Here is a 24,352-nt window from a genome sequence, read left to right as displayed (position 1 = left end):
GATCCAACTACCACCATAAAATATGCCTTCAGTATTTACACGTTGTTATTGTAGGGTTCCATTTTTTGCTAGCCTCACAATATCTTGAACAGATTTACAAAAGCATCCTTGTCTATCTTCTCCAGATCCATGAGACTACTCACATCCTTAACGTAAAGCAGGTGTGTAAATATTTGGCTGGGGCAGGACCAGAATATTCAGCACCTTGCAGGATTGAGCCCTAGCAGGCTGACTTAAATATTGTATTATTTTCATCATTATTATTTGTATTGCAGTAAAGCCTAGGACCAGGACCCCTCTGTGCTAGGCGCTGTACAAATACAGAATGACGACGAAAAGGTCACTGCCTCACAATGTTCACAATCTAAGTATTTTCTGTTTCAGAACTGTTCCCTACCTTACCTTCGCTGTTCCTCACGTTACCATCACAACACCTGCCAGGCTCAGTGCAGGATTGGGCAAGGTTAAAAGGCCACTTTTCATAATTTATGGAAGAATCAGAAGGAGGTAAGTTTTCTAACTTGTGATAGGTTAAGACTTGCAATTATCTTTTCAGTAACTGTTACTTTGTTAAGACAGAATGGGCTAATTATAAAAGCACAGGACAGAGCCAGAAGCATTGGACTCTGTGCCCTACCCTGCCCCGCCCCGAAGTAAATCCGAGCAAGCTGCTGCAACCACTTTGTCTTAGTTTCCTTATCTGTAAAACTGAGATACTATTTATCTCCATTGAGGAATATCTGAGGCTGAGATCACTAATGTTTGTGAAGTGCTTTGAGATAGTCAGGTGGAAGGTGCACGAAGGGAGCTGTGGAGTCATAGCAGGAGTGCTGAACTGAGCTGGGGTTGAGGAATCTGAGAAATAAGTCTATGCTTTCATTCAGTAGATCCAAGGGTGAGAAAATAACTCTCCATTCTGGTTTCTCTTTGCAACACCTTAATAGAATCCACCGATTAATAAAAAGCTGCATTTGCTGAGGGCCAAAACAAACTTGTCTTCTTACAGCTCCCTCCCCTCCCTCCACCCACTTCTTGCATATGAATTGCTGACCAGTATTTTATATTTGTCTGAATTGTAACCTGCTCAAGAAAGGGTAGTGGTCTTTTGAAGTGTTTTGTAAAGCCCCATCCATATGTGCACCATTCTATAGGCAACAGCACCAACAGCAAGAAAAAGGCATAAATGTTCAGCAGAAGTTAAGAAAATAATCAGTAAGGAACAGCCATAATACATTCTACTAAACAAAGCGGATAAGCAAGAATAATAAAGATGATAATACAAGGGCTAAACTTAATAGTATTGGTACATATACTGTGGATTCAGTTGATTTACCTGTAATTCATAGCCAGCATTGCATTGATAAAGAACCGCATCCTTGTAGCTGTAACTAGCACCAACCACAGTTCCATGTTCTGGGGTTTCTGGTTTCCCACAAGACACAGGAACACAGATATCATCAGAAAATGATGGCGCCCAGCTGCCATTGTGCTAAAAAGCAAGAGAAAAAATATTTGTAGGGCTTGTTAGCAAATGTAAAAATAATGAAAAGAATTTATCATTTTATACGAGAAATAACTATTAAATGAGCAAATCAGAGAACATGTGGGAGAGAGATCTACCAGTACAGAGATGGGCAATAACTCTCATTTATTATTATTTGCACTAATGTAACGTTCAGAGGCCCCAACCTAAACTGGGGACCCATTGTGCTAGGCACTGAACGCTCACATAGAGGTGCTTACAGAGAAAGGGCAGAAGGGGAAACAAGCTCAGCGAGGTGTGAAGGGAATTGCTCAATGTCGCACAGCAGGTCTGTGACTGAACCAGGAATGGAACCCAGCTCTTTAGACTCCTAATCCAATGCGCTACCCGCTAGACAACAATGCTGCCTCTCCAATGTACCGATCAACAGCTTCAGCTACGCATCTGAATGCCCAAAGAACTGTTCAGCAAACAGAGGGGAGTAGAATTGTTTTTTTCACCCGTTTACATTTTTATGTTAAGTTTTTGTCTGTTGTGGGATGGAAAGCAGGAGCGAATGGACTGCAAACTGACTCAACAGAAATACAAAAAAATAGCACAAGCAGGGAGAGTTTATAAATTCTTCCAGTTTTAACTCTGGAAGGCCCTGAACTTACACATGCCTGTAGGCATGCTGACCTTGGCTCACATGAGTAGTCTCCCTGACTCTAATGGAACTACTCCCAAGCCTGAAGTTAAACAGATGGGCAGATACTTGCAGGATTGAGGCCTGAGGTGTTATTGGCAACATAACTGAAGAAGTTTGTTTTTTACAAATACACCAAGGCTTGAGGTTTTCAAAGGTGCCAAGGGATTAAGATGCATGATCCCCATTAATTTCAGTGGGAGCTGAAACAGAATTAAGAGTTAAAACAGAATCAAGTAAGTGAAAAATAATGTTTAGTCACAGTACAGTACTGTAGTTAAGTAGTAAGAAGAGAGGACTGTTTCCCAAATCTGGAAGCCTGTGTCTTTTTCTTAAGGGAGGAGCAGGACCTGCTGTATATTTTACAGTGCATTACACCTGTATTGTGTGCAATCAGGAAGCAGGGCCACATTCTACCCACAGATGAGTACACACCTCCAAGGATAGGGTTCTGCACCTATAAGAAAAGAAAAGGCCAACACTCTTTACCTGGCATGTAGATGTGCTTGCTCCCGACAAAGTATAGCCTTCTGTGCATGACAACGTGATGCTCTTATTCACAGTAAACTCATCACCAGAAATAATTACATTGGTTATATTTGTGGGCACGGGACATTTTGTGAGGCAACAGGAAATGCTCTTAGGAGACCAGTGTCCATCTTCCTGACAAGTGCATGTATCCATTTCTGTTTCCATCACGTAGCCCTCCAGACATCTGCAATGTATCAGAATCACTGGACAGCTATGGTACACACGCGGACGATGTTTTAATCCTCAAGGTACAAAACCTATCATGTGGCTCAATAGTCAATATTTGTTTCTTATTAGCAGTGCTCTAGACTTCTGTATCAGTTCAGGGCATCCTGCTGTGATAGGGTTGAGGCATTTTTGTTGTGTGTTTATAAATCTGGTGGCAGGAGTTTGAACGCTCTGGCCAGATCCTGAGTCCATCCCTGGCTGCGTCACCCTGCTCCAGCAGGACAACGTAAACGGGGTGGATTCATCACCCTGATGATTCCTTGTGCCTAGGGGAATCCCCATGTGATATAAAGCCACAGGAACAGCTCCTACAGTTTGGGCAGAGAGAGTATGGCTGGGTGAAAGGGGTATGGTCACAGTGTTATGTTCTGGGGATTGCCAGCTGCTGGATCTGTCCCTGGGGGCCATTGGCAACCTTAGGGCTGCTCTTGCTTGCACCAGGAATTGGGCAAATCCCAGGCAGACCCCAAGATTGGGAGACTGCAAAGCTAACTTAAAGACATATTTGCTTTACCCCACACAGTCCTGCATTGAGTGCAATTCAATTGGACTGGAGAATTTGGCCCTCCATGGGGTCTGTCTGTATGTACACGTGCACACAAACATACACACACCAGTTAAGTGTGCTTAAGTGAAAATCCATCCACCCAAACTCTTAAAAGTAGGGAAGCGACCTGTTCAGGTACCTTCATTTACACGCTGTCCCACCCACCCATCCGTCCCTCATTTTAGCCACTCTCACTGATCGAATCCACCCCTCTGCTAATACACTCACTTCAGCCTCATAGAAACACAGACACACACATACCTGGAAACTGTAACAAAGTTTTTACCACAACCTCAATAATATTAACGTATACTGTGCACTCTCCATGGCTTAAATGCATGATAGGCTATGTGTTTGCGGGTAAAGTATGAGGCTGGAGTGAGGCGTTACATGGCAGCAGGAACCCCAAGAGTGTGTGTTAACCTCCCCATGAGGTCCGCTCCACAGCCTTTCTATGTATTTTGTAGCCTTTCACTAATTGAATTTATTTGTTTGCTTTAAAGGTCCTCATAGACTTTAAGGTAGAAGGGACCATTATGATCATCTAGTCTGACCTCCTGCACAACGCAGGCCACAGAATCTCACCCACCAACTCCTGCAATAAACCTCTCACCTATGTCTGAGCTACTGAAGTCCTCAAATCATGGTTTAAAGACTTCAAGGTGCAGAGAATCCTCCAGCAGGTGACCCGTGTCCCACGCTGCAGGGGAAGGCGAAAACCCCCCAGGGCCTCTACCAATCTGCCCTGGAGGAAAATTCCTTCCTGACTCCAAATATGGCGATCAGCTAAACCCTGAGCATGTGGGCAGACTCACCAGCCAGATACCCAGGAAAGAATTCTCTGTAGTAACTCAGATCCCACCCCATCTTCCTATGTTCATTCCATTGACATTTCAGGGAGATGTAATTACAGCAGCCTTCTTACCTGTACTGGACTCTGCTTCCATAGGTATGGGCCTCTCCGACAGCCACTGCATTAGGAATGGAAGGTGGGGGTCCACAGGACAACTGCTCGCAGAGTGGATACGGCTCACTCCAAACGCCCTTATCTGTACAAGTCAGCTCTGGCCTCCCTTGTATGACAAAGCCCGTTATGCAGTTATATATTACAGCATTCTCATCCACAGAGCTACTTCCACTGATAAAGGCATTGGGGATTGTTGGTGGGGAGCCACATGAAATCCCCCTGCAGTGTGGAAAAGCAGAACTCCATTTGCCGGCTGCCTCACAGGAGAGTTCAGAAGGTCCTAGCAGTTTAAAGCCCTCCAAGCACTGAAATTGTGCACTTTTCCCACAGCGGAAATCTTGCCCAATAACAACCCCGTTCTGGATCAGTGGCGTGGGGCATTCACAGGGGAGGCAAGAGGGGAGGCTTCCCCCCCATGAGCCGTTGGACAAACACTGCCGCAGTGGATTTCCACGTAACTCATAACCGGGAAAACACACGTACTGTGTGTATTCCCCATAACTGAAACCTGAACTATTCAGGAAGCCATGAGAGATGTCTTCTGGGGGTCCGCAATTGACTGGCTCACAGTATGGAGCTTCTCTATCCCAGGTGCCATCAGCCTGACAGGTAAGTATGGCTGCTCCATGCAACGTGTAGCCTTCACTGCAGCGATACTGAATTTCCTTCCCAACGCCATATTCTGATCCAATAATTTCCCCATTGGGAAGAGGTAGTGGTATTGTGCACCTGATGGATTTACAAACTGGACTGATTCCACTCCAGCTTCCATTTGCAAGGCAGACTCTGCTCCTGTCCCCATGCAGCTGGAAACCTTCATTACAGCTGTACTCCATGTGTTTTTGGAATGTGTATTCGTCTCCAGACACTTGGCCATTTTCTAAAACTGCTGGTTGCCCACAAGAAACGGGGATGCAAATAGGCTCATTCCCATCCCATTTTTGGTTATCCTGGCATGTCCTCTTATCTGAGCCATTTAACTGGTACCCAGGATCACATTCATAATGGACCACACTCCTGTAAGTGTAGTTTTCTCCCTTTATATTTCCATTCATGAGTTTGTTAGGTGTGGTACACAATACCACCTCGCAATATGGAGCGGCATTACTCCACTGTCGGTTAGGCAAACACAGCCTTGTGTCGGAACCAATTAGCTTATACCCTGGTTTACAGGCATATTTCACTACGCTACCAAGTGTATTCTCAGTAAAATGTAAAAAGCCATTCTCTAGGGGTGAGAGTAAGTCACATTCTATTGATATGCAGACAGGGGCACTACCATTCCACGTCCCATCCTCTTGGCAAGCTAGTATGGGGTTTCCCAATAGCTCATAACCAGAGCAGCATGTGTACATAACTGTGGTTCCATATAAAAAGTTTGTTAACTGTACTGCATTAGTTTCCTTCAAAGGACTTTTTATCTCTTTCCAGTTACTACCAACTAACGTGTGGGAAAGAGGAGGGCTCTCAGTAAGATGTATTCTTTCTTGGTCAAAATGTCCTTCTTCGCTTCTAACCTGCACATATTCCCCAAAGTCAATATGGGGAGGCAGGCCACAGTCTGTTGGTAGGCAGACTGGAGTAAAGCTAGACCATCCCAACTCTTCACAAGTCTGCATGGCAAGACCAGCCAGCTGGAAACCTGGAAAGCAGCTATAGATGATCATAGCACCATAGCTGTAGTCTGCACCTTCCACAAAACCGTTCTCAATGGGCCGAGGGGGGTCACAGTTTATGGCTTTGCAAGACGGAACATCGGCGTCCCAGTCTCCTGTCTCTAAGCAGCTCAGTACATTCAGCCCTTTGAGCTGGAATCCTCTGTCACACGAATATGTAACAGTCTGCCCATAATGAAAGTTTGTGTATGAATATTTGCCATTCTGAATCTCCTTCGGTTTTGGGCATTCAACAGGCTTGCAAGCTGGCTTTCCACCTAGCCAATGACCATCTTCTCCACAGAGAATAGTCGTGTTCCCCAGTAATTCAAAGCCTGGTTTACAAGTGTACAGTGCTGTGCTGAGGTAAGTAAGACCCTGCACATCTACAATGCCATTCTGAATTTCTTCAGGCTGGGGGCATTCTACTGGAATACATTCTGGCAATGGAAAGCTCCAGGAGCCATCAGCTTGGCATCCAATTGTAGATTCTCCCTTCAGTAAAAACCCATCCATGCAGGTGTATGTCACGGTGCTACCAAAATGAAGAGATGATGCCACAGGCTCACCAAAGGGAATGTATGGAGGCCCATGGCACAGTACAACCTTGCAGACTGGAAAGGAATCATTCCACTGTTGTGATGGCAAACATTTCAGCACCGAGGAACCATGCAAGACATAGCCCTCTTTGCAGGAAAACTGTACAACGCCTACTTGGTGAACCATCTCTTTCAAGACGAGCTGATTTTCAATCAGTGGTGGTTCTGGGCACTTTGTTGGCACACACTTTTGGCTTTGTTTTTTGTTCCACTTCCCAGACTTCTGGCACGTCCAAGAGGCATCTCCCATCAGCTCATAGCCCTCATTGCAGAAAAACTCAACCTTGGATCCCACATCAAAGCTTTCTCCCTTGGCATATCCATGCTGGATAGGAGGTGGTTTGCCACAACTGAGAGGAACACAAGAAGGTGGCGATTCACTATGCCACTGACGATTTGCTTGGCAGACTGCAACTGAACTGCCAACTAGCTTGTAGCCAGCATTACACTGGTAGTACACCTCGTTCTCAAAGAAACGGCCAGTCGTACTCTGTAAAATGGGTGAGACAAATGGTAAGTAGAATGTAAAAACTCTTGACCCTGGCAAATGAATTTTGATTTTATTAGTCTTTCTGTATCTAACTGCGAACCAGACACAAGGATTGATTGCAAAGAAATAAATGTCTGTACTAGAAATATAGGGGGCAAGTTCTGCCTTGACTTGCACCCGCTGAAGTCAATGGAGTTGCACTGAATGAAACATTAAAAAGTTTTAAAGCTTAATGTTCAAAATTTAAAGATAGAAAATCTTTTCCTGGCCATATATGCAAAAAAATCTGTACACAAAAAGGGAGAAGAGCAACAGAAGGTTGGAAGTAGCCAGAGGCGACCTCTGCAAATGACATGGCTCTTTAAAGCTTTATTCAGTGTAGAGCAGTGGTTCTCAAACTTTTTTTTCCCGCAGACCACTTGAAAATTGCTGAGGGTCTCGGTGGACCACTTAATAATCTTTCCAAATGTTGTTTGTACTGTTAGCTAACTATTGTAAAGTGCTTTGGATAAAATAATAACAATAATAATTAACACAGTCTGAGAACCTCTGCTGTAGAGCTAGAACACCTGAGATTGCAAGTACAATACTGCAAAGAAAACTTTATAGGTACAATGAATACTTATGGTAGAAAAACAGTATTCATGATAATACATAATAATAATTGAGCAAACGGAAATTAGAATGCACTAGTGAGGGAGTTTCATTTTTTCAGCTGATTTAGCCACTCTCTATAACTGGCCTTCATAAGAGAAAGAAAACAAGTAATTATAATAAGAAGAGTTTGTTCCCTTAAGGAAGCAGTTAAAATGGCTCCAGGTACATTATGCACTCTCAACTTCTCCTAGTGGAACTGTCCTACCATTATCAACCTAATTACATGGGGGCCACTGTGTTACAATCATAGTTCAGGGGTAAAAGGCAGTTTCATGTTTGGTTTCACTCTTGGAATCTTGAATCCCACACTTGGAATCCCACTCTTCCTATAACTTATTACTGCAGCCTCACCCCTCGAGAGAGGATGTTTGTTCCCCCTCTGGCCTCAATTCTAATTGAAGCTAGACCTTTAAAATAAAAAATAAATTTGATCTCGCCTCTCCCCTCCATACCCCATGAAGTTTAGCATGAAAACATTTCTTTGTACAGCAGAGTAGAGCACGGGTCCAGCAATAAGAGAAAAGCTGCATTCATTACACCTTTTAGCTCTGATGATGTTATTGACTTCTAGCTTTTATTCATTTCAATTTAATTTGACAGTTTGGCCAAATTCTACCCTCAGCGGGAGCGGTGTGTACATCCAAAAGGAAGAATTCATCCCAGAGTTATCTGTTTATTTCAGATCAGATGTTTCTGGTAGTATGCACAAAAAGAGTAAGGTTTGTGAGCAAGCTGTAGCAGCTGGATAGATCTCTAGGGAGCAGTGGGAACTGGCCCACAGACTGGAGAGGACAAACATGTAGCGAGACATGAGGAAAAGCAACTGGCAAAGTCTCCTACATCAAATCCTTGCTCATAATAGGAAATTCTGTTAATGGGCTTGTGTTTTTGAGAAGCCTAATTCACAAGATACAAGGCCATCCCCATCATCCTTTTGATTATCAGTTCTAGTTGCATCCTACTTCAACTTTAGTGGGCTAGCCAGTTGGAATCTTTAAGACACCTCAACTTTGCCAGCGCAGCAAGCAGCTTGGAAAACCCTTATCATACCTCAATGACTCCATTTTCAAGCTTGGGTGGTTCTCCACAAGACACCGGATGGCAGGTAGGTAGGGTACCGCTCCAGTCTCCTGTGGCCTCACATGTCCTTTTCTTTTCTCCTTTGATATAGAACCCTTTGTTGCAGCTGTAAGCCACCACTGCTCCAAACCTGTAGTTGGCTCCACTCTTATAGCCATTTCTAATACTCGGCGGTTCCCCACAGCGAACTGGGATGCATTGGATGGTCAAAGGAGACGGAGTCCACTGGCCACCTCTGTTGCACTCAATCTTAGCAGATGTGTTTAGGACAAAACCTTCCATACACTTGAAGCTCACGGCTGAACCAGCAGGAAACTTTACTTTATTAACTGATTCCAGGATGGTGTACGACACTGTGGGCGGCCTCTCACAAAAATCAGCGACGCAGTGGGGCATCTTCATGCCAGCAGGAGGCACCCACTTCCCTTGAGCATTGCAAAACAGCTTGGAATTGTCCTCCAAGCTGTAGCCATCTGAGCAGTAGTAATAAGCTATATCGCCAAACAACCGATGGGCGCTCTCTGGAGAAGCATGTTCCACATGGGGAGGTTCATCACAGGAAACAGCCAGGCACTGCTGGCGACTCATGCTCCACTCACCACTGGCTAAGCATTCTACCGTGTCAGGGCCACTTAACGTGTAGCTGTGGATCAGGAAAAAACCAACGACATATGGAGTTAGACTGATAACTGAAGTGTTAAGCCACCCCACATCCCCCGGACAACTCTACAAGTGGAGCTTCCTAGAACTGTGAAGCGTCCACTTTAGACAATAGTCACAACTCTCGTGTGACTGTTTACTGCTTAGATACTACGCCAAAGGCTGCTATAGAAAAACCTATTATCTATGGAGAAACAGGTTAGGTAGTTTGGCTCTTTGGACACACAGCAAGACTTTACCTTTTGGTAAAGCTTTTCCACCACAGTCAGAACAACATTTACAATAACAATCAACTTTCCGCACCAAATGGAAACAAACCACAAACTTCTACCCAAAGCAGAGCTGCTTATAACTAGAGAAGGAAGAAGAGTTGAAGACTCTATGAAATCCAGTGGGTTTGCTATGCCAATCTAATTGACCTATGAAGTACTCAGATACTATGGAAAGAGATATCAGTACAAAATCCTAAGCTAGTTAGCTAAAAATATTGTTGTTAATGGATATATTGTCATTTGGTAATGACTCCTCCATAAGAAACCACCAACATATATAAAAAGAAATACTTTTAAATTCAGTATGACATGTAATTTGTTCCCAATCCTTCACAAATACTGCAATTTTAATATGTAGTCAGTGGGTAATATTATATTTAGCAAATCTGTCTCTGGGATTTGATCATAAGCAGCACGTCATGCTGCCAATTATCCCACTTAAACTGCAGTTGTTTCAACACAAAATGTGTTGTCTGTTTATTTAAAGCCTTACATTTTCTGTGGTGTGTTCATACAAAAAGACAATGAACAACAACCCACTGTGAAAGTCTCTGATGAATCTTTGCAGCTGAGGGCTGGAAATGAACTGTTTAGATTTTGTTGGCCACATCTGTAAAAGTACTCTTGACTTTCTGCAGTATTTATTTTCAGACACTGTTGGCTGGGATTCCATGAAAAAAAAGCATATATAAGTGCCAGTTTTTAATATGACCCATCATTAGATTCATTGCTATAGAGGTGACAGCTGTTTTCTCCAAATGCTTTTAAGCCGACCTGTTTAAAATACTTGTACCATAAGTACCAAAGCATTTTAAGTCGAAGCACATTTAAGAAAAAGAAAACGAAGAATTTAATGTAATGATATCAGACACAATGTTGAAGATTTCAGCTTGGAAGGAGAATGATTGTACATTTATTTTGTTCCTTTCATCAGGAAGGAGAACAAAATGCTTTATGAACTTAGACCCTGACCTTGCAAAGACTTAACGTGTGTGCTTAACTTTATGCACTGAGTAGCTCTAATGACTTCTGCAGGACTACTCCCAGTGTGTAAAATTAAGCAAGTGTGAGAACGTCTTTGCAGGACTTTGCAACCTCCTCTGGGATGAAATATGGCGTAAAGTACAGACCCCTTTACGCGCGAAGCCGCTTAATGTGCAGTAGCGCCAGGCCTCCCTGTGCTACCTATTTAACACGTGAGACTTGTTAACACATGGTACAGGAACTTGCTCTGTTGCGCTACAGATTTGCTCACTAACTCGCTGACACAGAAATCGACGGGAAGTGCGGAGTGGAAACATGTTGTACGTCTTTTCCGCCGATGGTGGGGGAAGGGGCAGCAATGTTAAAGCGCTGCCGCGGCAAGGGACTGTCCTTTAACGTTGCTGCCCCTTTCCCCCGGCGGCCCTGCCGGTAGGGACCCTGCCAGCAGGCTGCCGACGTGGCAGGTAGCACTTTAAGGATGGTCCTTTGCCGCGGCAGAGCTGGACCACTGACGGGGGGACACAGCAACGTTAACGCACTGCCGCAGCAAAGGACCCTGCAGCATTTTAAGGTCCCTGCCCCTTTTGCCCCCCCATGGCGGCCGATGGGTGGGGGGGTGGGTGGGGCGCAAAGGGAGCAGCTGCCCCGGCGCCGGCGACCTAAAACGGCCCGGGGCTCCGGACGCCGCTACCACAGCAGCAGCATCCAGAGCCCTGGGCCCTTTAAATTGCCACGGGAACCCCGGGTGGTGCAGACCAGGCGGCCTGGAAGGGCTGGCTGGGGGGTGCTGACCCCCCTAGCCCCATCCCTTCCGGGGGCCAGAGCCACCCCAGCCCTGTACTGGTAAGTGTCGAGTTACTTTCACCCCTGTGTAGTAATAATAATGTTTGATTAGATTATACATTTGAATTGATATTCTTGCAAAGCGCCGTTAACAGATAGGCCTGCAGTATTTGGGACACTGTGAATACGTATGTAATCCTAGATAATTATACATGTATATATAGATATCTTAAGATATTTCAGCATGGCCCTCTTAACCTGCAGTCCGTTAACATGCAGTCCTGATGGCTTGACTCCTAACATCTGCGTGCAAACGGGTCTGTACTGTATGTTTAAAAATGCACAGAAGTACTACACAGACAGAAAATGAAGGACACTGCATAGCTGAAACTGCAGAGAGATGTTCATGAAGGCAGAATGTAATTCACCCAAATTAGAATCTGGCCTTGACACCAGGATTAATATCTCTGTTCTCTAGTGGGAGGAAGGAGGTCCAGTGGTTAGGGCACAGCCTAGGATGTGGGAGACCTGAGTACAATTCCCTGCTCCACCATGGACTTCCTGTGTGACTTTGGGCAAGTCACTTAGCATCTCTGAGCCTCAGTTCCTCATCTGTTAAATGAGGACAATAGCACTGCCCTGCCTCCCAGGGTGTTGAGAGGATAAACACATTAAAAGATTGTGAAGCGCCTTGAGATCTACTGATGAAATAGTCACTATTCATTTTATTATTACTCTAATGAAAAGAGCCATGGGATCCTTGATTTTACAAAATGTCTCCTCTCAAATATGGCACGGCCAGCATCACACCATGCTGGAGCTCTGTTTCAACAGTGACTAGAGGGAAAGGGGCTCCAATTGAATTATCAGTATCACTGCCTTCAGCAACTGGACTTCCCTGTAGCTCTCCCATTCAAGTATGTATCCCATCTAACTTTAGCTGGCTTGTGAAACCTGACAAATGGCCTGGGGAAATGGGCTATTTGTGACATATACAAACTTTCCACGTCACAAAAACTGTCAAATCACCTTTCATTTCCATCTAGTTACAACTGAACCAATAATTAATGATTGAGCATCAACAAAACAGTCATGTTCTTACGAGCATGTGACATCAAAGCATAGCATTAAGACACAGCCTTACAGCGAGCGAGCGGCTGTGTGGCTTGACAATTTTCACTCATCGTGGGCTTTATTCTAATCGTGCTAATGTACATACCCTTCCTTACACGTGTAAGTGACTGTGCTGCCAAAAGTAAAGTTATTCCCACTGATCATGGCATCTTTGATGGCAGGAGGGGATCCACAAGAGACAATTTTGCAGACTGGTGGTGTGCTGTTCCAGTTAGCCGAAGCTTCACACACAAGTACTGGGGGACCCTGTAGGCTAAGAGAATTAAAGGTTATTATTAATCTGTAACCACAGTTTGTATGGGGGTGGGGACAGAAGCCGGGAGCTCCTTGAAAATACCTTCTAGCTATAATCCTAGCCCCAGTGAAGTCATGGGGAAGTTTGCCATTAATTTAATTGGGGCCAGGATTTTACCCTCTGTTCACAAAATATATGGCTAACTTTGTCAGAACAGCAGTTGATCAGAACTACTAGAGGAGAAAGCTGACAGAGTCTGTTCTGGCCTGGATCGCTCTACTGACCCATATAAAACTCCCATTGAAGAAAATGGAACTTTTGCCCACCTATGGACTGCAAGATTGGGCCATCAGTGTTTGAATTAGGTTATTCATTTATACACCACCACAATGTGCATCTGTAGAACTCTGAAACTTGATTCACCCAAAAGGCTAAGGGACATGTTGATGTTTAGATTACTTTTCAAAAAGTCATTCATTCCCTGTAGGATGTTAAAGGTTTTTGCTGGCTGAGGAAAGGCCTAAGCTATTAGAAGTTAGCTGATCTTTTGGTTTCTTTAGCTACAGTAACACCAAGGGATATGCACAAAATGGCAGGGTATAATTCACCGGTGAAAGGCCATCTCCAGTGCTGAGCCACGGGACATAAGGGATGTGGCGCTGCCAAGGAGGTGGGCTCTGCACGGGCTTGGAACATGCCGGTGTGAAAAAGAGCATGTGGGGTGGACTACAGAAGGGACTGGATCCATGCTTGCACAGATGCCACGACACCCAGCGGAGTGGTGACTACCAAAAGGGATGGTGGAGTTCATCTCCCAAACATCCAGGGAGGATGGCCACAAAAAGCTCAATTATTTAGGCATTGTGCAGGAATTAAAAAAAAAAAAATTAACCCATACTATTCAAAAGAGCCTTCAAAATACATTGATGCAACTGGTATTTGTGAAACAACACTATACATTAACTGTAATTTTCGTGTAATAGATTTCATCTATAAAAGAAGCCATGATCTATATGATATGTATTGTCTGGTTGGCCTAATTCTGCAGTCGTACACAAAGCTTCCATTTACTTTAGTAGGAATTATGCCCAAATTAGGAGTGCAGGATTGAGCCTGGACTGTAGCTATAGGGCCCAATTCAACCCTGCCCTGTAGTTTAAGTAGTCATTTACACCAATTGAAAGTGAGCACAAAGTATGTGTAAAAACACTACTAAATCAGAATCCTCCATTCACTTACACCTGTGTTATCATTTCACACCGCTTTGCGCTCATTTGGACAGATGTGAATAATTGCACAAGGTAAACGGCAGAGGAGAATTAGGCCTAGAGTATGTATATATGTCAGTATAGGTGTGTGTTTGCAATGGATATAGATAATATTAAGGATTTTTTAATTTGCACAGTAGGTAACATGATTAAAGCTATTTCTTTTAATATAATGGGGGTTATTTATTTTTAATTGTCTGCTAAAAATCTGTTTACAAAAGGCTCAATCCACAAATGTAAAATGAAAATGCCAGCTTAAAATAAATCACTATTTTACTGATTTTATTCATTCATTAGAATGGCTATAAAGGTCACTTTAATTTACAGAAGATCCTTTTTAGCTGGCATTTTAAGATCACTGCAAAATAATAATAAAAATAATTTTGCATAAACAGATAAAAGCTAATTAAGTGTACTGCAGCCTTTCAGATGTAAAGAAGAACTTTTAAATATGGTTCTGATATTGGGTTAATTTCCATATGTTTGAAATGTGCTTCACAGCTTGGTGATAAAGAGAATGAATTAAACATTAATAGGATGACTGATGCTACATGAGCGCCCCCCAAGTGTTGGCATGTTGTGTGAAACACAGAAAGTATCTCAAAGATGAAAAAAATCCTTAAATCTATTATTGTGTTCCTCTGACACTCTCTACATCAGATATGAATTAGCCATTCCAGCAAGTCTTTACGTTTTATCAGCATCTTCACAGCACTTAAGAGTGCCTGTGACTTGATTCTACAGCTTTTACCTGTATCCACTGTTACATTTATATGATGCAGTAGAAAGGTATGTCATGCTGCTCAGTGTGTATTTTCCATTGTTTATGTCCTGTGGGCTAGGACATGTTACTATTTCACAGGCAGGAGGAGCATGATTCCAAGCACCACTAGCAAGGCACGATGTTTCCTTTTCACCCGTCAGATTGTATCCTTTGTTACATCTGCATTAAAAGAAGAAAATCAGTATAAAATACATGCATCTTGTTTGTATAGGATTCTCCCCAAGCAACCCTTTCATCCCCCCCACCCACATACATTACAGAGTGCACAGGATTAGTGCCATTACAAAAATTTGGCTCCACTGATGAACAGCCAAGTTTTCACCAGATTTATGCAAAGGAGAATACTTGTGGCTTCAACTTAAATATTCTCAGAGATCTAAAACGGCTTTGTAGGCTCAGGATTTCTCGCCCCCCTGTAGCTAGGGAAATGCTCTCTCACCCCACTAAAAATCGATGCGATTCCGAGGCATCAAATTTTCAACAGCACCTAAGTGACTTAGGAGCCCAAGTCCCATTTACAAAAGTGACCGAGACACTGAGGAGCCCAAGTCCCATACGCTTCCAATGAGATTTAGGCTCTGAAGTGCTCAGCTCATTTTTCAAAATTGGACTTAGACTCCTAAGTCGCCTGGCCTCTTTTGAGAAATTGAGCCTAGGTCCATTAGGTCAGGTAGGCTCAGGCCTGAACAGAATGCAAAGGCCAAAACCACAGAGGGACATTGTGGCTTCAGTCTTTAACTAGCCCCTATGTTGTGGATGTGTCCTCAAGTCCCTTCACCATCCTTCTGGCCAGTGGGTGGAAGGATAGAGTTATACTGCATACCCCAGGAGACAGTATGGATGGAATAGTATTTGAGCTAGGGCTGAATATTTTATTCAGAATTTGTAGAAATGCCAAACAAAGAGATTTCACTAAAAAAAGCTGTTTCTTTGGGAAAACAGAAAAAATTTACCTGGGCCCAACTTGCCAAATTTTCACAAAAAATGTAGGTTTTTGTACCCAGCTCTGCAAAGCAAAAGGGACTATTCCACAGGTCTGGTTAGTATTTATGTGTCTTTTACAGTATGCACAGTGGACACCATTAAAAACGCAACATTTCCTACTCTGCAGTGACTTCTGTGATATCCTGGCCATTCAAAGACCCTCTTAAACTCTTCTTTGACATGATGCTGAGAAAATACTTGGCAATAATTAGGCAGCTAGTGTGCTGAGACCACAGCCTATCATGCTGGCTAGTATTGTCTCGTTGTTTCCTCTTGCTCTCCCATCTGTCTGACTGTATTCACCTGTCGATTTTTGTCTTATACTTAGACTATAAGCACTTTGAGGCAGGGCCCTATTTTTGTTCGGTGTTTGTACTGCACCTAGAGCAATGAGGTCTAGGTCTGTGACCAGGGATCATAGGTGCTACCTCGATACATATAAAAATAATAATACAGGCTGATACCGGGGTAACTGGGTTTTTGGGGTGATGAATGGGGAGAGAGTAATAGGCCCACTACACTGTACTAGCATTATTTCAAGGGTTTTGTTAATATACAGCCCATTACGTGGAATAAGTAAAACATCATATGCTAACTACAGAATGATTGTCCAGGTACAGTGCTCCGCAATATTCGTTTTCTACCCTGTATATTAAAATAAATGCAACCTAGTATTGTATAATTTGTGAACCCCATGAAAGGATTAATGGGTGAGGTTTTGGGTGGATTCTGTTCATTGTTCCATTACTTTCCCCCCACTTTGTGCAGGTCAATTACTCTCTTATTAAATCCAGTTGTTGTTTTTCTCATTTGCTTCCAGACTCTTACTACAGTACTGCTCCAAATACAATGAATCTCCTACCTGTACAGCACCTTCTTGCCATATGTAAAATTTGAGCCCTCAATGGCACCATTTTCTGGAATAACTGGACTACCACAGGATACAGCTTTAAAGAGAGAACATCAAAAATAATTGTTTAGACAGCACAGGTCCAAGTTGCAAACAAGAAAATTCCGTTTTCTGTGGAAATGCCAACTAGGGCTGAATCCCGTTGGCCTTACTCACACAAGTACTTGCAATGAGGACATAGTGGGGACTTGCCTGAGTCAGGGAAGCGGGATTTGCTCTTCCAGGAGTAACTGATTTTGCTATAGCTTTATTTGTTAATTATTGGAAACATCTTGGTTGCTTTCATGTCGCACTTTTCTCCTAATTGAGGAACAAGGAGCTGGGAGGACCTTTGTCGTCCTATGAGAAGATATCATCTAGGCAAGCAGATGCTTCATTGCCTAAAATAGAACCTTGCTATGTGCTACTGTCCAGAGTGTCTGCTTTGGCACACTAACAGACTTTTGTAGTCAGCAGTTTGGGCACCAATTCAGAAAAGCACTTTGTCTCTATTAAGCAAAATGCTTACACATGTGCTTAACTTCAAATGCATGCTCTGCCGGATAAGGATGGGACTAATCAGCTGCTTAAAGTTAATACATGCTTACATGCTTTGCTGAATTAGGGCCCTAGTGTCTGTGAAACATCTGATCAAGATAAATTATTTTTAAAAGGGTAAATCTTTTGTGTCAAGGGGCACGATCGCTTAACAATGAAACTGCACATCCCTTTACCGATTTTACTAATATCACTGTCTAGTATAACAGGTGAGAGAATTTTAGACTGTCTACTCTACTCATCACTATTTATGCTCTTTGAGTTTTGGACAGCTTGGACAATGAAAATCAATGAAGTCAGTTTCACCTTTGTTTATAGTTAGTTTCATGCAGAGGTTTTCAGGGTTAGGATTAGGGTTAAAAGCACTGCAGGGGAATGTTCATTTAAAGACAGCCATTTCCACTGGATTTTTTATTTTATTTTAAAATTTGCATCAAATTCAATTTGACAATGTCGTTTTACAAAACAACATTTCAGAAAAAGTAGCAAGCCCTTAGGGATGTGGAAGCAGAGGAGGAATGGTACACATTGCTCAAGAGGTCCCTTGGATAAAGGTAAAGCACTGATGGGCTTCTTTGTGCTAGTTGGTCACTGCGCCACGGGACCTCCAGGAGTACAGTGTGGGGGTGGGGGTTAAAACAAGGGAAAAAATGACCAGAAAAGCAGGCATCTTTTCATAGAAGCTTTGTGTCTACTGTGTCATAACGACCTTGCTCTTTTGTTGAAATAGGGGGGTAATTGCCATTTTAGCAACCAGAAGAAGATGGTTAGTAGTTGCCAAAGCTTCTGCACCTCTGTAAATCCAATATGACTATGCTGTACTACAATTCTGGACCAATATATGATCCAGCTCCTTCCACATCCAGCCATCATTGTATATCCAGGTTTCCCAATGGATGTCCCAGTGCTTGAACCAACTGCCAGTGATGGTCATATTATGAGAAGCACAACAGGAGAGAAATATAACAGAGCTATCATTACTGTTCCAGAGCAAAATAGCCTGAGAATAAGCTCAAAGCCATTTCTGGGACAACTTGGTGTGGCATCCATATCTGCAAGTATAATTTCATTGTGTGGCAGAACAGATTGCATCTCTGCTGCTAGGTGCTGAGAAAATGTGTCTTTATTAGCATCTGTTGCTTCCTCAGTGGGAGTGTAGGCTACAGTGATGCACAGTTGCCCATGGCAATGCATCAGCCTTGCATATAGTGGTCGATCAGAAATATGGAGCCACATTGTGAGTGCACATGGCGTTCTCCTGGATAATGTAGAATAAACTTGGACTGTCATAAGTACAGTCATTTGAGAAGCCGTAGATGTCATTCCAAAACTGAAATGCTACAAGTGATGCCACCAGCTATCTGATGAGACATTTCAAATTTTGCCAAAGAAATCTGAGGCCAGAGTGTGCCATGACAACACTGTATGTAAATGTTTACCAGTTATTTTTCAGGTGAGAGCAAAAGGGGACTGTGAAGCTTAGTTTGAGAACTTGGCAAAAGAGGCAAATGAGGGAATAAGATCTAATAAATTACAACCTGCATTCAAAGCTATGAAATAACTTTGATCCAAAATTGGACTTTGGGCAGAGTTTATGCTGCTAAATAAGTCTGATGGTAAAACATGCTCAACCAAGGAAGAAGTCCTCAAAGACAGAAAGAATACTCAGAAGAAACATGGAAAATTATAGACAAAAGAAGAAAACAAAAGGCTCTAGTACTACAACATGTGACTGAAGAAACAAAACACACCTACAGGAACTTTGACAAAGTAGTAAAGAAATGATGCAAAAAAGAGAAGCAAAGTTGGCTAGAATGTAAGGCTAGTGAAGCTGAAGAAGCAGGGGAAAGAAACGATGCAAGAACAGTCTACACGATCCTGAAACAGTTAACAGGATATGGATCAAAATTGAGAAGTGTCCCAGTGAAAGGGAAACCAGGAGAAATGTTGAAAACACAGGAGGAATAAGAAAATAGATGGGTGCAACACTTCAAAGAAGTGCTAAAGAAGTTTCTTGCAGAAACAACTACAAGACTGGAATTTAACAATGATAAATCATTAGATCTAGATATAGATGTACTGAGGTAAAAATTGAAGAAGTAAAAAAGAGAATTGCAGAAGCTGAAAAACAACAAGGCACCTGGTTTGGACAGCATTCATCCTGAGATGCTTAAATATGGAGGCGAAGACATGGAATCAGTCATCTTTTTGCTATGTAACAAAATATGGACGGAGGAGAAAGTGCTGGAAGAATGGACCCTCGTTATCATAATCAAGTTACCAAAGAATTGCTCAAACTGGAGGGGAGTAACACTTTTATTTGTCACAGGAAAAGTATTAGCAGCAGTCCTCCTTAATAGAAGGAAAGGAAAGATGGATACCATCCGACGTGAACAACGATCTGGATTTAGACAAGGGAGATCATGCACAGATGCTATTTTCCCCCTGAGACGCATTATTGAGTACACAAGTGCCATCAATTAGGTGGACTTTCAAAAGGCATTTGATAGTGTAAACAGAGAAACAATGTGGAAAATTGTGAAACAATATGGAATTTCAACAAAATTAATCAACATTATGAAGGCATTCTACGCCGACTCACAATGCTGCATTAAATGGAAAATGGACTGAGTAAGCCATTCAGCATCAAGACAGGTGTAAAGCAGGGGTGCATACTGTCTCCGTTTTTGTTTATACTAGTCATCGACTATGGATTAAAACAATGTGACAGTGATACATATGGCTTAAAATGGAACAATTCAAGGCTATTTGATCTAGACTTTGCTGACGACATCTATCTTGTCAATGAAGATGCCAGCGGACTGCAAAAAGGCACAAACCAAGTAAAAGAAGTAATGGAGAAGACAGGCTTGAGATACAATGCAAACAAATGTAAAGTCATGTTAATAGGGACTACAGGGAACAAATCAAAACTGAAGAAGAGAAACTGGAGAAGGTGGACAATTTTACATATCTTGGAAGTACCATCAACCAAGATGGTACCAGTTCCAAGGACATAAGAAGAAGAATCGGGGAGGCAAATGCTGCATTTGGAAGAATCAAAACATCTGGCAACTCAAAAACATCTCCCTCAAGACAAAACTGAACGTGTACAAAGCAATTGTTGTCGCCATCACAACATACAGCAGTGAGACATAGCAACTTACCAAGAAAGATATGCAAAAGCTGGATGCATTTCATCACAAATGTCTGAGAAGAATATTGGGAATAACATAGAGAGATACGAAGACGAATGAAGAAGTCAGAAAAATTACTGGACAAAGCACCCTCTCACAAATAATCTACAAAAGAAGACATCAGTGGCTGGGACATGTGCTGAGAATGGAAAAAGAATGCTTACCAAATACCACCCTTGAATGGAAGCCAGAAAACGCAAGAGGAAAGAGAGGAAGACCGTGAATAACATGGAAACGAACAGTTCTGAATGACATCAAGCACCTCAACATGAAATAGGAATATTTGGAGAGAAGGGCAGTTGACAGGCAAGGATGGCAAACATGGGAAGCCCAATGTGCAGCATAGCACGGGATGGACTAAGGTCTAAGGTAAGGCACTTAACCATCCTGAAGAGACTTCATGCCCAGATCTGGATGTGTTAGTAGTAACATGTAGGCGTATTAGTAGTAGATGCAAACTCTGACCCTGAAACGTGGGTAGATGTATCTACGACAGAAGAGGTCCACTCTGCCATAAAGAAACTGGGAAGTGGGCATGCTACTGGACTATGATGGCATAACACCCAAACTCCTCAGGTGCACCACAGAGCCCGTAAGTGTAACATTATACCAACCTTTTGTCTGGGCTTTGACTACTGGGCAGATATCAGCAGAGTAGATGAAAAGGATTGTCATCCCACTGGGGAGAGGCACTGAGTGCTATCACTACATGCCAATAACTCTGCTTGCTGTTCCCAGAAAAGTTTTTACACTTGTCCTACTTGTCCCAGCCCCAGCCTCTTCTTGTGAAATGCCACTGCCCCGAGCAATCAGGTTTCACTGCTGGACGATCTACAATGGTATACTTGCTCTTCATCTTTTATCTGAGATCCATTGCAAGTTCAATTGTCCTTTGACAGCAGCATATGTAGACCTAAAGGCAGCCTTCGATCCTGTTGACAGAGCTACCCGGTGGAAGGCCCTAGTGGCATTCCTGACATCCACATGAAGTTAATTTAAGACCTACATAATGACTATGGGGCATGGATGTGATGGGAGACCCATAGATCTAACAGGTCTTACTCTAGATCTGGGATGAAGCAGGGCTGTGTCCTCGCCCTAGGCCTATTCTGCCGCACAGCACATTGGCTCCTTGAACATGTCTCTGCAAATACCAGTGTAATTGCCGGTTCAACTTCTTTTACAGACTTGGACTATGCAGATGATCTTGCCCTCTTCGACCAGGATGCAAATGACCTTAAAGATGCACGAGGGAGCTTCCAGCTCATGGCAGCTGCCCTTGGACTAAGGATTTATTGGGTAAAAAAAAAAATTCAGAGTATCAGCACAAAAGTTGTGAGACAAGACATCTGTGCTGCCAGACAAACTGTGTAAGTAGTGGATGATTTCATCTATTGAGGCAATAACATTGTCATTGATTGATGGACAAGCTAAGAAGAATCAGTTCAGAAACCTCAGCCATAAAGGACCTGCATAGTGTTTGGAGCCAAAAGAAGGTGAAATTACATATAAAGTATGGATTTATCAAACCTCCATGCTTCCGATCCTCTTATATGGATCTGAAACATGGATATGGCTTAAACAAGACATCCGGAGGCTGGAGGCATTTCATATGCACTGCCAGTGGCAACTACTGTGCATAAGATGGTTTTATTTTATCAGTAATAGGGATGTATCATTGAGAACGGGCCTCGAGAGGACTGAAGTCATCATCAGTTACTGCCGGTTGGCACTTGTTGGACATATAGCCCACTGTGGAGATAAAGTCTCTACACATCAAGACTTGAGATCAGGTGGGGACACCGGCCAGCCACAGATTAGTGTCAGCCACACAGTCTTCCGCACACAGTCTTCCTGGCTGCACTGGATTAGTAATAACCCTGTGGAGCTTTCAGATGCCTGAAATAAAACCATACAATGTGGCCATGAATGTTCAACGCTATGGACCTTTGCTGTATAAGCGTATTGTTGTCGTAGTTAAGCAGAAATAGACATATTGCTTCTGGGGACACCACCCACCTTCAGTTAACCAAAAGTTTGATTAACTGGAGGTAAATAATTGGGACTGTGCCCCATAGATATGCCTGATGTGAAGTGGTTTTTCTGGTGCTCCATGCATCTCTACATAGAAAGCCATTTCGATTCCTTCTTTTCCTCCACTGTGCTTTAATACCAACTGTTGAATTTCCTTTCAGTAAACACACAGTAGCGCTCCAAGACAATACCTTCACAGTATGGTATAAGGTGGCTCCATCCTCCAGACTGCAAACATGTGACTCTAGTTGCTCCTATCAACTGGAAACCCTCTTCACAGGAGAAAGTAACTTCACTACCAACACTGTAATTGTCACCATAAGAATGACCATGTTCTGGATTTCCTGGATTCTTGCATTTTACTGGTTCTGTGAAAGCAGACATACCATCAACAGAGCGTACTAACAACAGGCAGTGTGGCATCACTAAACGTGAGTGCTTACAAACAAGCGGAGTGACATTTGTCTAGGCATTTTGTGAAAATCAGACAAAAAAAGAATGGGGAAAAATATCTGTATGTATTTTTAAGAATCTTCTCAGCTTTTCTCTGTTTCTCATGTAAGCTGGGTCCACTATAAGCTTGTGCAACTGAATTAATTTCAGTGCAGTTGACCCTTCTTGCACTGGGACTGAACTAGTATCATTAACCAGCTCCAACCTCATGTTTTCCCTCCACGGGATACAGTGTGGTCCAGGCATATAGGGCACTGGACTGCGAGTCAGGTGACATATCTATTTCCAAATCTTCCACTGTGCTGGCATTTGACCATAGCAAGTTAGTTTGGTCAAAATTTTCAAACTTCAGTGCCTAATGTTAGGCATCCCGATCCATATTTAGGCACTTACATTTTACATATTTCTTTGTGCATTTGAAAGCGCAGGTCTACTTTGAAGAGTGATGCTACAAAAATGGCAATGTGGGGGATCCAAATTTACTGTCTCGTGATTTCTAAAGTAAATGTGCTCAGGTTACAAGAAAGAAGTTTGTTGTTGGTTTTCGCTATCCCTTTACCACAAAGAGGCACTTAATCTACGAAGTGAGAGTCGGCCTCCTTTGCCATCCCTGTATGGTAGTTGAAAATTTGATCTCATTACCTGCACATTTTTTGCCATCGCCTGTATGAGGAGGGATACAAGTACATACATAGGACCCATTTGTATTAAGGCAAGAAGCATGCTCATCGCAATCTGATCCAACAGCACATTCATCGACATCTGCAAAAATACATGTCCTGAGGGTAGTGTTTGTAAAGAACATTGTTTTCAATTTACATCACTCGAAATGTCTGGCAGAATCATTTTAAAAGGTATCCTTAAAAACCCACCATTAACTGAATCACTTCTCTGATGCATTGTAACAGTAGAAATAAAAACAGAATAATAAAATGGAATATTTATACAAACAGTTAATTTAGTGTAAAATAAAAGATTGCCAACATTAGGGGAAACTGGAAACAGTCTGTTACTCCACATTCAGGGAATATTCTCATTGAGCCCAGGAAATGTCCTATTATGCCAGTTATTTTGTTTCCAGGAAGGCAAATGAATAGGTGTTTTAGTTCATACTGAGAGAGGGGTGTACCCTAGTGGTTTGGGCAAAAGGATAGGAGTGAGGACTCTTTCACTCTAAACTCTACTCAAATCCTCT

General features: G+C 42.7%; 1 protein-coding gene across 1 annotated transcript in view; it reads right to left on the bottom strand.

Annotated features, from left to right (window-relative positions):
• The window catches only part of SVEP1 (sushi, von Willebrand factor type A, EGF and pentraxin domain containing 1), a 164,996-nt gene that overhangs the window by 32,604 nt on the left and 108,040 nt on the right, over nt 1-24,352 (bottom strand). The window contains exons 32-40 of the mRNA XM_048851809.2: nt 23,800-23,919; nt 22,896-23,072; nt 16,889-16,973; nt 15,010-15,201; nt 12,841-13,008; nt 8,893-9,565; nt 4,400-7,185; nt 2,658-2,883; nt 1,334-1,489 (exon numbers count right to left, since the gene is read on the bottom strand). Of these exons, the coding sequence (XP_048707766.2) occupies nt 1,334-1,489; nt 2,658-2,883; nt 4,400-7,185; nt 8,893-9,565; nt 12,841-13,008; nt 15,010-15,201; nt 16,889-16,973; nt 22,896-23,072; nt 23,800-23,919 (4,583 nt within the window). The remainder of the gene's footprint in view (nt 1-1,333; nt 1,490-2,657; nt 2,884-4,399; nt 7,186-8,892; nt 9,566-12,840; nt 13,009-15,009; nt 15,202-16,888; nt 16,974-22,895; nt 23,073-23,799; nt 23,920-24,352) is intronic.

The sequence above is a fragment of the Caretta caretta genome, chromosome 5 (genome assembly GCF_965140235.1).
Source record: "Caretta caretta isolate rCarCar2 chromosome 5, rCarCar1.hap1, whole genome shotgun sequence".
NCBI lineage: Eukaryota > Metazoa > Chordata > Testudines > Cheloniidae > Caretta > Caretta caretta.
Note: the sequence above shows the minus strand (reverse complement) of the source record. Positions and strands in the feature narration are given on the sequence as shown.